Genomic DNA, 13,175 nt, shown 5'->3' with positions numbered 1-13,175 from the left:
AGAGTTGTGTTTTTTGTTTGCATTCCGACCGCAGGAATTGTGGTCAATGCAAACATGACTCCTTGTAAGAAAGGTGTCAGTTTTGTTGCCAGATAAATGGGTAAAAAAAACAATTATCATATTTCGCTACTGGCAAAGGAGGTTCCAATGGTGTACGTTGAATGCTGATGAAATGAACACCGACCACACGCCCTCAGCAGTGACACGAAGCAGGAGACCAGCAAGGTGCACGTCGCGATGAACAAACGCTGCTGCCTCAGCGGATGAGGGCTTTGTTTGATTCCCTGTGTCTGCAGAGAGTTTGGGGGGGGGGAACGTAACCCAGCAGTGTTAACAGGTCTCCATGTTTTTTTTCTTTCATCAAATCACTGTATCATAAATAAGCGACATATAACCCGTCAGCTTCATGGCTGTGATTCAGAAGTCGGGGTTGCATGTCGCAAGAATTACGTCTTTAAATTTCGATTTAAAGCTTTCGTGACTGCAGGGATTCATCTTCTTGGTTCTTTCGGAAAAGTCATCATAACATCATAAAATACAATTCTCACGACGTTTCGGCCACAACGCAAGCAGCCGTCCTCAAGCTGAAACGTCGTGAGAATTGTATTTTATTATGTTTTATTTTTATTATTTTATTATTTCCCTTCTACGTGACTTTACCGAAAGAACCAAGAAGAATTACGTCTTTGTTTTCACACCAACAAAAAATCCTCATAGAATTCAAAACTCTTTTCAGGAAGTCCTGCGTTGGATGTCAGTCCAGTTGCTGGAGCACCCTCACAGCTTGGAAACATAAACATACTTGCTCTGCTGCCACTTTGCTACTCCATAGCTTGGTGTCTCACCATACATCCATGGTTTTTGTTTGCATCACAGCATTGCACACTCAGCCCAGCGGTGCAGAACATGCGCAAGATACAAGTGCATCCGTGCCACAGTAGAGGCTTGGCTTTGTTTCCCATGCATTGACCCTCTCTCTCTCTCCCTGTCAATTCACAGCGGGAAATAATCTGAATGGATACATTGTGCTGGGCATCCGCCAGGTGCTGCCAGGGTAAGCCACTGCTTCTGCGTGTGAATATGCCTGAGCAGTCCACGTCACATCTCCACTGCATACAAGACCTGTGCTACTCACCACTGCTCACTTACACAAAAAAGACAAAGATCCCCGTATAGCATTAACAGACTATATATTCTTGGTACTTTCGGTAAAGTCACGTAGAAGGGAAATAATAAAATAATATTAATATAAAACAAACAATATATTTTATTAATTTTTATTAGTGTATCATTTCCCTTCTACGTGACTTTACTGAAAGAACCAAGAATATGAATCCCTGCAGTCACGAAAGCTTTAAATCAGAACATTAACAGACTGTTGGTAATGTTAGTGAGCACCTATGAAGGCCGGCACAGCACACGAGGGGACGGGTTGCCAGCACTACACTCAGCCGCCTTTGTCTCCCTAGTGGCGATGTTTACACACTGCACCAGGTACTGACTCGCTTGAGGCTGAGTCGACGTAGGGGAGGGCCAGGACCGGTTCAGATAATCTATCACCGGTGTTGACTGTGAGCGGGAATAGAACCTGGGTCGCCGGGTTCGTAGCGCAGAGCGCTAACCGCTACACCACCGCTCTGTGACACGCACACACTTCATCCACATACACACATGAACCGGTCCTGGGCCTCCCCTAGGTCGACTCAGCCTCAAATGAGTACGTAGTACGGTGTTTAAAAACATCGCCACTAGTGAGACAAGAGCGGCCGGACATGGTGTTGGCCACCCCCCCCCCTCGTGTGCCAGAGTGCCGGCCTTCATAGGTGCGACTCGCTAACAACGCTTGCCCCAACAGTCTTTTGAAGACTACACGGGGGACCTTTGTCTTTGGAGGGTGTGTGTGTGTGTGTGTGCTGTGCACTCATTTGCATGCGGCCTGTGCGTGGTTTGGACTTAAATAGGTGTAGCCGCGTGGGTGACACAAGTGCCCTGGCCCTGACCTGTGCTGCCCGCTGCAGGTTCTCCATGCTGCCCCCGGGGCTCCCAGGGACCCCCTGCACCTCGTACGCGTCTGATGATACCGCCGTCACCGCCGCCGCCGGCACCAGCGCCGCCGGCTCCCCGGGCAGCACCGCGCGTGCCCTCTTCACCAGCTTGGGTCACAACTGAGCTGGCGCAGTGTGTACTGAAGCGCGCTGCGCGGAAACGGACGGAGACCCAGGCCGGTCACGGCGGGCTGCTTCGTGGGGCTGCATCGCGTCACGGCGCGTCACGGCGCACCCCTGATGGACACGCATCCAAGGTGGAAACCGGACAACGCCGCCGATGGCCAGAACGATGACCGAATGGGCTCATGCTTGCCGTGTTTCCAATTCACACCTGCGTCCAATGCTCGTCGAGAAGCTCCAAGAGCTGCCTCCGATGCGACGGATGTGAGCATCTATCTACCTTCAGCAAGCCTACCAGGTGTCGTTAAGGACCGAACATTTTTGCCACCATTCCACGGCGTAATGGACCACGCCACGCGAACAGCACCAGTCCTGAGCCCTAATCGCAAACACCGCCATGCTGCGGCACGGTAGAGCAATGCCCGGGGCTTGCCACGTGGCGCTATGATACAGGAGACCTCTAGAAAGCCTTCGCCACAGCACTTTGGAACACACTTTGCGGCACAAAAAAAACACCACCAAAATTCCGCGCTCAAAAGACAGCAGTGAACGGAAAGGTACTTGCTGCTTTCGTGGGCAAACCACGCAGGTTCATCATTTTCTTTGCACATAAGTGTACTTGTTTACTTTTGACCACGGAGCCTCGAAAACAAAGCAAGACCTCTCATTTTTATCTTTAACACGAGCAGCTCTGAGTGTTATCAGCTGGGTACTTCAACTGGAATATTACTTGACAGACAACACAGTTTTCAATTGCTCTGGATTGTTGGCTGTTAAAAAAAACTATGCTTTTTTCTTTTTACCAAAATAAATGTCCGTAACAATTTTACCTCAGGATCATGGAAACATACGATGCAGGAACCATGCAATGGTTCTCATGAAAACAAATACCAGAGAATGATGAGAATACAGTAACACAGAACGTTGACTGGAAGCCACCATCGGATTTGTGGGCTAACTGGAAATGGACGTCCCTGTTAAGAAATGACTCGAGCCTTGAAACTCAGTGTAATACACATATTTCAAGAACAGACAGCTGCACTAATGCACCCCTATACGATTCTTCGAATTGTATGGAAGTGCTAAGGACTCACAGAGCTAAGCAGCCCTATTTAGCCTGAAACAATTGTTGGCGTCGTTATGGAGAACATAAGTAACAAAATAAATATTTGCTACTTATCTTGAAAGTGAGCCTTGAGAATGTGTGTGAGCCATGATAACTTTGAGGTCACACATTTCTTTTTGGAGGTGTACACCCGTCCGTGACCTTCCCAGCAACCAGGTGCTCCCGTGCTGTCTGGTTATGAAGCAGACTCGTGATATTTAACAGTATTCTTGTGAAATATAAAAAAAGCGTTTGCTATTTGGACCTAGAGCCATTCACTTCACAGCACTTGTTGTGTACCCGCGCAAAGATGACATGGAAATGGCTAGTGGGATGTTTTGGAAGGGAACAAATGGTGCACAAGATGACCTTTCAAAGAAAATGCAACTCTATACAAATGCGGTATTGCGTGTAGCATCTTGTCGTATGGTTATCATGAAGTGGCTTAATGCAATCTGAGAGTGAATTACAGGGTTGGTTCGAGGAGAATTATTTGATGGCCTCGGGCTCCCATGTTAATGGGCCTGCCTCGTACTAAGAAGACCGTAGCAAGCCGGCGCGGATGATAGCGTGTCACTTTTGGGAGGGGCCTCAACGAGTGCTGATAGATGATTTTCGGGAAAATGCCGCTTGTCAATTTGAATTGCGTAGCTAAAGTTAACGATAACCGAGGTGGCCCTGTATGAATGTAAGTGGCAATGCCTTGGGGCAGTTTAAAGAATAAAAAGAGGGCACACTAATGGATATATACTAATTGCCTGGCTAAAGCCACAAAGAGTAACACGATGGTATGCTAATGCAATTATAAGAACTGTCTGGCTAGAGCCAATATTATGAAAAAGAGGGCACTGTAGTGGAATATCAAATAAGTTCCTGGCTAAGACCATGAATGGTTAACGAGGGCATGCTAATGGTTATATGATGTGCCTTGTTAGAGCCATAAAACGTGCAAAGCGGGCATGATAATGGCTTTATAGCAGTGATGGGCAACTTCGACTTGTTGGTGGACCACACGAGTCCACTAATGACCGCACGCATCACCCTACAGACACTGAGACCAAGCCACCACGAGGGTTGCCCACCACTGATTATTTTTTATTGTCTTGTTGATCATGCCCCCCCTCCTCCCAGCCTTCTCAGTTCTCTCGGAAGGAATTGCAGTGGCAGTGGTGCTTGACATGCACAGGCAAAATTCGCCTCGTGCGTATGTGCATGCGCATGCACGTGTCGTGACGCCAATTGTGCGCGCGTGTCCGTCCGTGCACGTTTTCACGTGTGGTGGCTGCTTAAGTGCAAACGCATCGGTGTGCAGTTCATCGCACACGGCGATCCTTAAGACAATCCTGTCCGGATCAAACCTGACATGCAATCATTTACTCGCTATCGGAGCCATACAACGAGGTGACATTTGATTTGTGCCGCAGTTAAGAAGTGGTTTTAAGGTAAGCAAAAAAGTGCCAAACAAAACAAAACGCAATGTGAAACGTGACGGGGTGGGGTTTGGGGGGGCGCATGTGTGTGGTTTTATGTCTCTTTTACAATAATGTACTAAGTGGTTGTGAAGCCCCATTGTTCTCGACGCCACACTGCAAAGCAGTTGTGCCGCGCACGGCGTTGTGTTCTGTCCTGATGTATGAAATATATCGCACGCACGCCAGTGGCAACGCAAAGGCGAATGCTAATTGTGGCCCTTGTGGACACGGTCCAGTTTTTACACGTTGGCAAATTTTACTGGCAAGTTCAGTGAACTTCATATGCTAATCAGAGGTGCCAGAGCATGAAGTTGGAAACCCGTCTGGCGGGAGCGACGTACGTTTCGTTTGTCATTGAGTGGCAGTGGGGAAGTTTGTGCAATTACAATCGACTAATGCAGAAATCAGCTGATTTGATATAATACATTACCCGGCCACAGCTGCAAATGTAAACAAAAAAGTGTCAAGGTTAATTCTGATATTGGCAGCAGTTATAAAGGTTTGCCTTATTACATAGGACATTTATACTGAAGGCAGTGTGAGTCCATCTATCGGAGTTTACGGGTCACGCATGAAGCTGGATCCTGGTATCAGAGCACTGCCTTACGAGCAGAGACCTCAGCTATTTTGTATTATTATCATCATCGTAATCATCCCTCCAAGCATGGTACTATGTGGACCATTTTGATGCGATGTAAACCGTGGTTGTACTATGGGAGCCACTGGCTCCCACCTCTGGCTCTGGATCCACTATGAAAAACTGCATGTCACTTGTCAGAGCATGCAGTCACTTTGTTTTACTCGTCTCACGATTACGAAAGGTTAACTCCAAGCCACACACACCAATGCTGTAAAACTCAGGTCAAAGGTAACATTATCACAAAACAATATCAGGTAATTTTGTTTTACTTCACCGGATATTTATAATGTTTTTCTTTAATTTATATTTTCTGGGTGCCAGTGTTAAAATAAATGACTTAAAACTTTCATAATAATAAAAGTTTTTTTTGTATTATGTGTAACTGTGTGGTATTCGCTAACATTGCATGATCTATATTGTGTGCTGTATTATGCGTGTCCATCATTCCCAATCATTTAACATTGTCATACCTACAGCTTGCCAATGACTAACACTGCATATTACCTTGATTTAATCTCAGGTTAAAGCCAATGCTTTCACTCCTAAGCTGATCAGTGAAACATTGCAAGAGTCCTACCTTCGCCAAAACCGTATACGAATGCCACAATAAACAATGCTATTTAGATTTATACAGCATCTAAATGTGACAACATGTCAACATACTCGACATAAAGTTGATTTTTAAAAACGCGTTTTTAGCCCTTTTTGGTTATCTGTCAGACCATACTGTTTGACCATACTTCACCATGCTAGTCATCACCTGTTGGTGAAAGGGAGGCCATGACCCATTCAGAAAAAAACTTTCCACTTATGCTATCCATGGTCAGAGATCAAACTCAGGTGCCCAGGTTCACAATTCAGTATGCTAACCGCGACACCACCGTTCCACAATAAAATGGTTAGAATTGTGAATTAATGGCCACAAGAGACAATAGGGCACCAAATATGAGAGCAATTTTTTACAGCTATAACTTTTCCGTCATTTTATTATTCTGTGACCCTCTTGATTTTCAGGCGCTAGAAGGTAGGAAGGCCTGCGTGTCAAAGCCAAGCCCTCATTGTGGATTACGAATGAGTTATGCTTGCCATGCAGATCTAATTACTGGCTTTGTGCTTCAGTAGAAATTGGTATCCGAAGCCTAGCCTGGGCCTCATAAATTTCAACTAGTTTGCATCAGGTTCTCATCTGGGAAATTTCAGTTAGTTATGTCCTTCAATACGTATTCACGCTAGCACGAAAAGCCATGTAGCCAAGTGCTACAACTGTCAGTACTCATTATGTGAAGTTATATAAACCTAATCTTTTCCTGTAAACCATCAGGGATATGTTTGCCAATCTAATATACCCAAAATGAGCTGATTTATTGATTTTTTTTTAGCCCACTACACACGTCGTCATTATACCACCGGCACGGTAAACCATCCGGAAACAAACTGTGTTGAAAATAAATATTGAGGAAGACGAGTCATTTTAAATGATTAGTTCTTTCCATTCAGCAAAATCGATGTCTCCCCCTTCGTGGTTCACCAGCTTCACATTAACTTTCTACAGTAGATGTGATTAATATCCTCAAGGATATGATTCTGATTGGCTCGGTGGGTGAAGGGCATGTAGCTAACTGGTAAACAGATTTCATACGTCAGCTTTTATGAACAATATGATTCATAATTGTTTTTTTTTGCGCTAGGTTGTGTAAAAATGTCTGTCGTAAACCCTCCTCCAACCAGCGGAACATGGTACCTGTTTAAATATTATAAAGTTGCTAACAACTCCGGTGGTGCTGCTGAAGCGATAAATGAATTTAGCACGTTCAATTCACGTGACACATTTATTAACTGGCTGTTGGGTGAAGGAGGGGTTTATGACACACATTTTTTTTACTATTAAACTGTTGTATTTGACCAGGTAAGGCCTACTGACCTATATAGCTATTTTCAGAAGCGACCTGGCAAAAATGATAACTTATGTGGACATTTCTAGCAGCCACATACTCGAAACGCGTTTTTTTTTACACGACCTTACCCAAAAGAAACCAATTATGAATGGTAAATAGATGTTCCCACCAAGGGGCCACTTGCCCCCTTTAACTCTACACATGTTGGAAGACGGCCATTTAAACCTGAAAGCTCGCTCCATCTTGGCGAAGTTCATGGAAAAAAACAGTGACTGCTCCGTCAATTCTAGATTTGAAGCTTTCGTGACTGCAAGGATTCATATTCTTAGGTTTTTTCGGTAAAGTCACGTAGGTAAAACATCAAAATTAATGAAAATAAAATAAAAATCACGACGTTTCGGAGGCAACACAAGTCTCCGTCATCAGGTGGGACCGTGTTGTCTCCGAAACGTCGTGATTTTTATTTTATTTTCATTAATTTTGATGTTTTACCTACGTGACTTTACCGAAAAAACCTAAGAATATGCTCCGTCAAGTTTAACTGGCCCCCAGCCAGCGTGAATCCTACCCGACTCGCGTAAACGAGAGCACTTTTGTCTGTATGTGTTGGATTGGAACGAAGCATTTATCAGCCAGAAACACATTCAGCCATCCGAGGCAAAACTTGAACCTCATCTTGCGTTATCAGAAAATGTAATTTTTAGACATTTCCTATTTTAATGTCAAAATAAAGGTGGAAACATTGCACAACACACCTTGTATGCACAACATAGATTAGCAGTTTCAGCTGGTAGGTGTGTTTGATTTGCTCAATTAGAACCCATGTATTTCACAATTATCTATCAGTATTTATATATTAACACATTTTATAACGCAAATATGCTCAAACACGCAAAAGCGGCTGCACGGAGACTTCATATCGACCCAGGGCTTTGCGCGTCTGCAATGTGCCCAACATCCGGCCACTTTTTTTTGAATGCATCACGACCACAGTGGCTATTCCTGTCCCTCCGTTGCGTTGTTTTTTGACGACATTTGCCTAGCCTGGTGGCTACAGCTGGCTGGCAGACAGGAAACACGCGCGTGCTGGGGGCCAACAGCAGGAAAAGGTGGTCTGGGTGGCTTTGCCATTTGGTTTCACTCCAGTCAGAATGGGCGAAGGGGAGTTGTCTTCGGAGTGGAGGGTGTGAGTGTGCATGCAATTGTAGATTAATCTAGATTTGAAGTTTTCGTGACCGCAGGGATCCATACTCTTTGGTTCTTTTGGTAAAGTCACGTAGGTATAAAACTAAATAAATTAAAATCACGAGGTTTCGGGCGCAACACCTGATGACGGGCCCAAAACGTCGTGATTTAATTTATTTTGTTTGAAACCTACGTGACTTTACCGAAAGAAACAATTGTGGATTGCGTGCAACGAATGCTTTTTCTCATTGCGCGTGCATGTTTTAAGGTTTGCCCATTACTATTGGGCATCTTTTGAACGGTGTGTAAAAGGGGTACACATGCCTTGAGTATACCGTGAAACGCAACCACACCGTGCTTGAAAGGCCACGTGATTTTATATGAATGCAGTTGTAGAAAAAAAAATCATATTTAAGGAGGGTGTGTATGTGTGTACACATGGTGCATGAATGTGTAGATTTGTGGTGGGGCGATTGGCACACTGTCCTATTATCCTGACGACCCTGCTTAAATACCTAGCCGTGTTGCAGTTGCACGGGCATGAAGTTGTATCACTAAATCTGACTCAGCGTGAGAACATCAGTACTCAGGGAGACAAAGGTGTCTTTGAATGTCGCGCTTGAAACACCGTTCTTTCGTGGGCCATGCAGCCCTTCAAACATGCTCGCCAACAGCATGAGGCTAGAATAGGGAGGAGCGTTGTCGTTTTTTTGTGCGAGTTTGTGTATTGCATGCCCTGTGGGTGGCGTGGGTTGCTTGGGGTGTTCGCCAGACAGCTCCGAACACGGCGACCCGAATTCGATCCTCCGCTCGTGGTGACCATTATTTGAACCGGTCCTGGGCCTCCCCTAGGTCGACTCAGCCTCAAATGAGTACCTGGTGCGGTGTGTAAACATCGCCACTCGGGAGACAAAGGCGGTCCGGCGTGGTGCTGGCCACCCTCAGTCCTCTCGTGTGCCGCAATAGCCTTCACAACCGCTACTCGCTAACAGCACTTGTCCCAAGGCCGTAATTATAAAATATATTGGCGGGGGGGGGGGGACACATCCCTCCAATAATCAAATATGCTCAAAATGTTCCCCCCAAATTATTGCTAGAAAAATATTTTTAAAAATAATAATTGCGATGCTATGTAAATAAAAACAACAATTTGCTACACATTGGCATAGATCTCTGTTTATATGATTGTGGTTATGGTTGTACTTTATGAATCCCTAATCTCTGCCATTACATACAATGAAACAAGAAAAGATAAAAAAAACAGAGCAATGTAATACAATACACTATTAGACATTATTGTAAAAATAAATATAAAGCCCATCCCATGTGTTAGTGAATTTTTTTATATTTTAGGCAGGAAATTAGTTTTCAAATTTAGATTTTTTTTCTTTTCTTGGGGGGGGGGGGCAGACCCCCTGGAAGATTTGCCCCCCCCCCCCAATGTTGACTCCATGGCTATGACCTTGACTTGTCCCAACAGTCTGTTAAGGCTACACGGGGGATCTTTGCCTTTGTGCGTGCGCCAGACGTGTTGGTGCGTGGTGCGTGAATGCGGGTCCCAACCCTGCACTCTGCGCCTCACACTTTCCCGTCAGTGGTTTCGTATGACGCCGAATCTCCCCTCGACGAAAGTGTGATTAAACATTTTCCCCCCCAAGCCGCACACGCAGTGCTACACACACAGTTAAATTAACCACAGCCATGCAGGACATCCGAATCCACTTACTCATTTGCCTAACTTACATTTTGCATTTTTTTTTAACAACACACTCCCCCCCCCCCCGGACAAATGATCAATAAGAGACGACAGCAGAACAGCTAAGAAGCATACTCTTTGGTTCTTTCGGTAAAGTCACGTAGGTAGAAAATTAAATAGATCACGACGTTTCGGGCGCAACACAAGCGTCCGTAATCAGGTGGGAAAGCTTTCGGGCGTAACACAAGCGTCGTGGTCTATTTTATTTTCTACCTACGTGACTTTACCGAAACAACCATAGAGTATGGATTCCTGCAGTCACGAAAGCTTCAAATCAAGCTAAGAAGCAGTCTTCGCTGTGGGCTCGGTGAAATTGTTTGATGATGCTTTGTTTAATATCCAGGAACTCGCGATTAGATTTCGTGGGACTTTTATAATGAAAGTCATCCAAAAAAAATTCAGATTTGTTGAGAAATATCTCAACGTTTGAGAAGTGACAGTGCGTGTGCACGAAACGATGCTTACGAGTAACAAACTACATAATCGTACACAACCTACACAAAGCTAAATATTAAATTCTGCCTACATTATGTTTTCTATGATGTAGTTAAACAATAAACGGGATGAATATTAATGTTAGAAAGTCACAATTGTACTGCTTTTTCACTTTAAAAATACATGCTCATTGCTAAATTTTCTAGAAATTTATTTTGTAAAATGTATCCTTAACATTCATAATAAACGTTTTTGGGTTAGATCGCGTTATTTATAAATGTGTCGTAACCCTCCACCACCCTACACGGCCAATCAGCAAAAAAAGTGTCACGTTGACAAAAGACAAATAGTTCATTACTTTAGCCCATCGGTCTGTTGAAGAATGAATCCACAATATTTACAATTTTTTTTCAGGTTTCTTTGTAGTTCACCGTCTACCATAGACACAGACAATTGGAAATATACCAGTCAAATGTAATTTTCAGTCTTTATAACTGGCACTTGATTGATGCAAGCGAGGACAGGCTTGGACACACAGCAATGTCCAAACTTATTACAGCAACATTACTAATCACGTCCTTTTCACAGAATATTCTCATTTAGTATCCTGGCTTTTTTTTTTACCCCAAGAGATACTTCGTAACATGTATCATTGAGGAGACAGTATGCAAATGTGGGAAGAAAACCAACTACCCAGAGAAAACCTGTTCAATTGTAAAATATCACTCAAATGTATGTCCTGATCGGCGACTTACCTATTTACTCTACTGCCACCTTATGGTATGCCAGATCAGCAAAAATCACACAATTTCTACACCACCAATTTCCTTTTTTTAAAGCAGCGCCATTTCTGTTCACATTTAATATGTGCGCTTATCGTACCAGTCGCAGCTTCATTGGTGTCAGCAATGTTACTGACCAATAGTTTCCCGTGTTCACTCCCGTGCATGTTCAAATGTTGGACCGCATGCCTCCGAAGAGCAAAATCCGCACGGCCGCGTCCGTAGGTCCCAGCATCAGGAGCTGCAGAAACCGACTCATTTGAGATCACACCGGAGCACACAGTTTTTCAAATCGCACCAAACGACTCCGTTTCGACCAATCGACACCGAAGGCTCGATTTCAAATTAACCGAGGCACATTTTCGGTTTCTGCTACCAAAAGTATTACTTTTCCCACGAGGAGTCAATTTGGATTTCAGTTGAACAGAAATAGCGATGAACCGTTTTCAAGAGTGCAAGGCCAGAAAAGCTGCCAACTTCCCTGATTGGATTCCACGATCATGTACACATATGGGCACTGGCCAGCGAAACTGTAAGGGGGCGTTAAAACAATTCATGACAATTCGCTTTGGCCGTCATGCCCAGATGTGATTAATTATTAGTGTTGGCGATACACACAGGTATAGCAGCGCCTCATACTCATGACACTGGGTTGTCGCAATCCCAGACCCGCTACTTTTGTAGTATGTTATCATTTGAATGTGCAGCGTTGATGAAATGAGTATCACGAACAGTACCTCTCCTACGCTGTGGGTCAAGGCCACCATTGAAGAGCGGTGCTTCCCATATTAATTTGAGCATTGAAACACGATGTTTTATATTCTTGATTTGAAGCTTTCGTGACTGCAGGAATCCTGATGACGGACGCTTGTGTTGCGCCCGAAACGTCGTGATTTATTTTATTTTATACCTACGTGACTTCACCGAAAGAACCAAAGAACACGATGTTTTATATTCTTGGTTCTTTCGGTAAAGTCACGTAGAAGGGAAATAATAAAATATAATAAAAATTCTCACGACGTTTCGGCCACAACGCAAGCAGCCGTCCTCAGGCGAAGAACAGAGCTGTCGGAAAGACAGCATCCTAATGAACACTGCTAAGCTTGGCAGCGTATTTTAAGCTGGGTGGGAGGAGAACGATGTTTTTAATCAATACAATTATATGTAATCATACTGTGATTGCTCTACTTTGTAATTGTCTTAATATATTAATGTATTGCTCAATTTAGGCAATTTCCCAATACCAGGTACTGCCTATATTGGCAAATGGATACCAAGTATTTTTTTATCCATTAACGTGACAAAAATCAATAATTAAATATTCTTTACTTGATACAGCAATCGTGCTGTGACGGTTCCACCTGAAGACGGAGGCTTGTGTTGCCTCCGAAACGTCGTGATTTTTTATTTTACTTCTATTAATTTTAATTAAATTTTTTACCTACAAAACCTGAGAGTATGAATCATTGCAGTCACAAAAGCTTCAAATCTAGAATTAAATATTTATCTTGTTTTTGTATCCATTTTCCATACCATTGCTGTATGAATTTCTCTCCACGCCATGTTGGTCACGGAGCTCGTCTGACCATATGGTTGTTGTCTTACCCGCGCACCTTCGATCAGCGTGCTAAACAAGTTCAACGTAGAAGGGCAATAATAAAATAATAAAAACTAAACATAATAAAATAATTCTCACGACGTTTCGGCTACAACGCAAGCAGCCGTTAAGAACAGGTC

The 13,175-nt window shown here is 43.9% G+C and overlaps 1 protein-coding gene across 1 annotated transcript in view; it reads left to right on the top strand.

Annotated features, from left to right (window-relative positions):
* The window catches only part of LOC133345389 (signal transducer and activator of transcription 5A-like), a 35,276-nt gene extending 30,608 nt beyond the window's left edge, over positions 1–4,668 (top strand). Inside the window, exons 14-15 of the mRNA XM_061556094.1 lie at positions 1,000–1,054; positions 2,019–4,668. Of these exons, the coding sequence (XP_061412078.1) occupies positions 1,000–1,054; positions 2,019–2,169 (206 nt within the window). The 3' untranslated portion in view covers positions 2,170–4,668. The remainder of the gene's footprint in view (positions 1–999; positions 1,055–2,018) is intronic.
* The last annotated feature ends 8,507 nt before the right edge of the window (positions 4,669–13,175 follow it).

Source organism: Lethenteron reissneri, chromosome 21 (genome assembly GCF_015708825.2).
Source record: "Lethenteron reissneri isolate LAM-NWPU_2019-01 chromosome 21, ASM1570882v1, whole genome shotgun sequence".
In the NCBI taxonomy this organism is placed as follows: domain Eukaryota; kingdom Metazoa; phylum Chordata; class Hyperoartia; order Petromyzontiformes; family Petromyzontidae; genus Lethenteron; species Lethenteron reissneri.
Note: the sequence above shows the minus strand (reverse complement) of the source record. Positions and strands in the feature narration are given on the sequence as shown.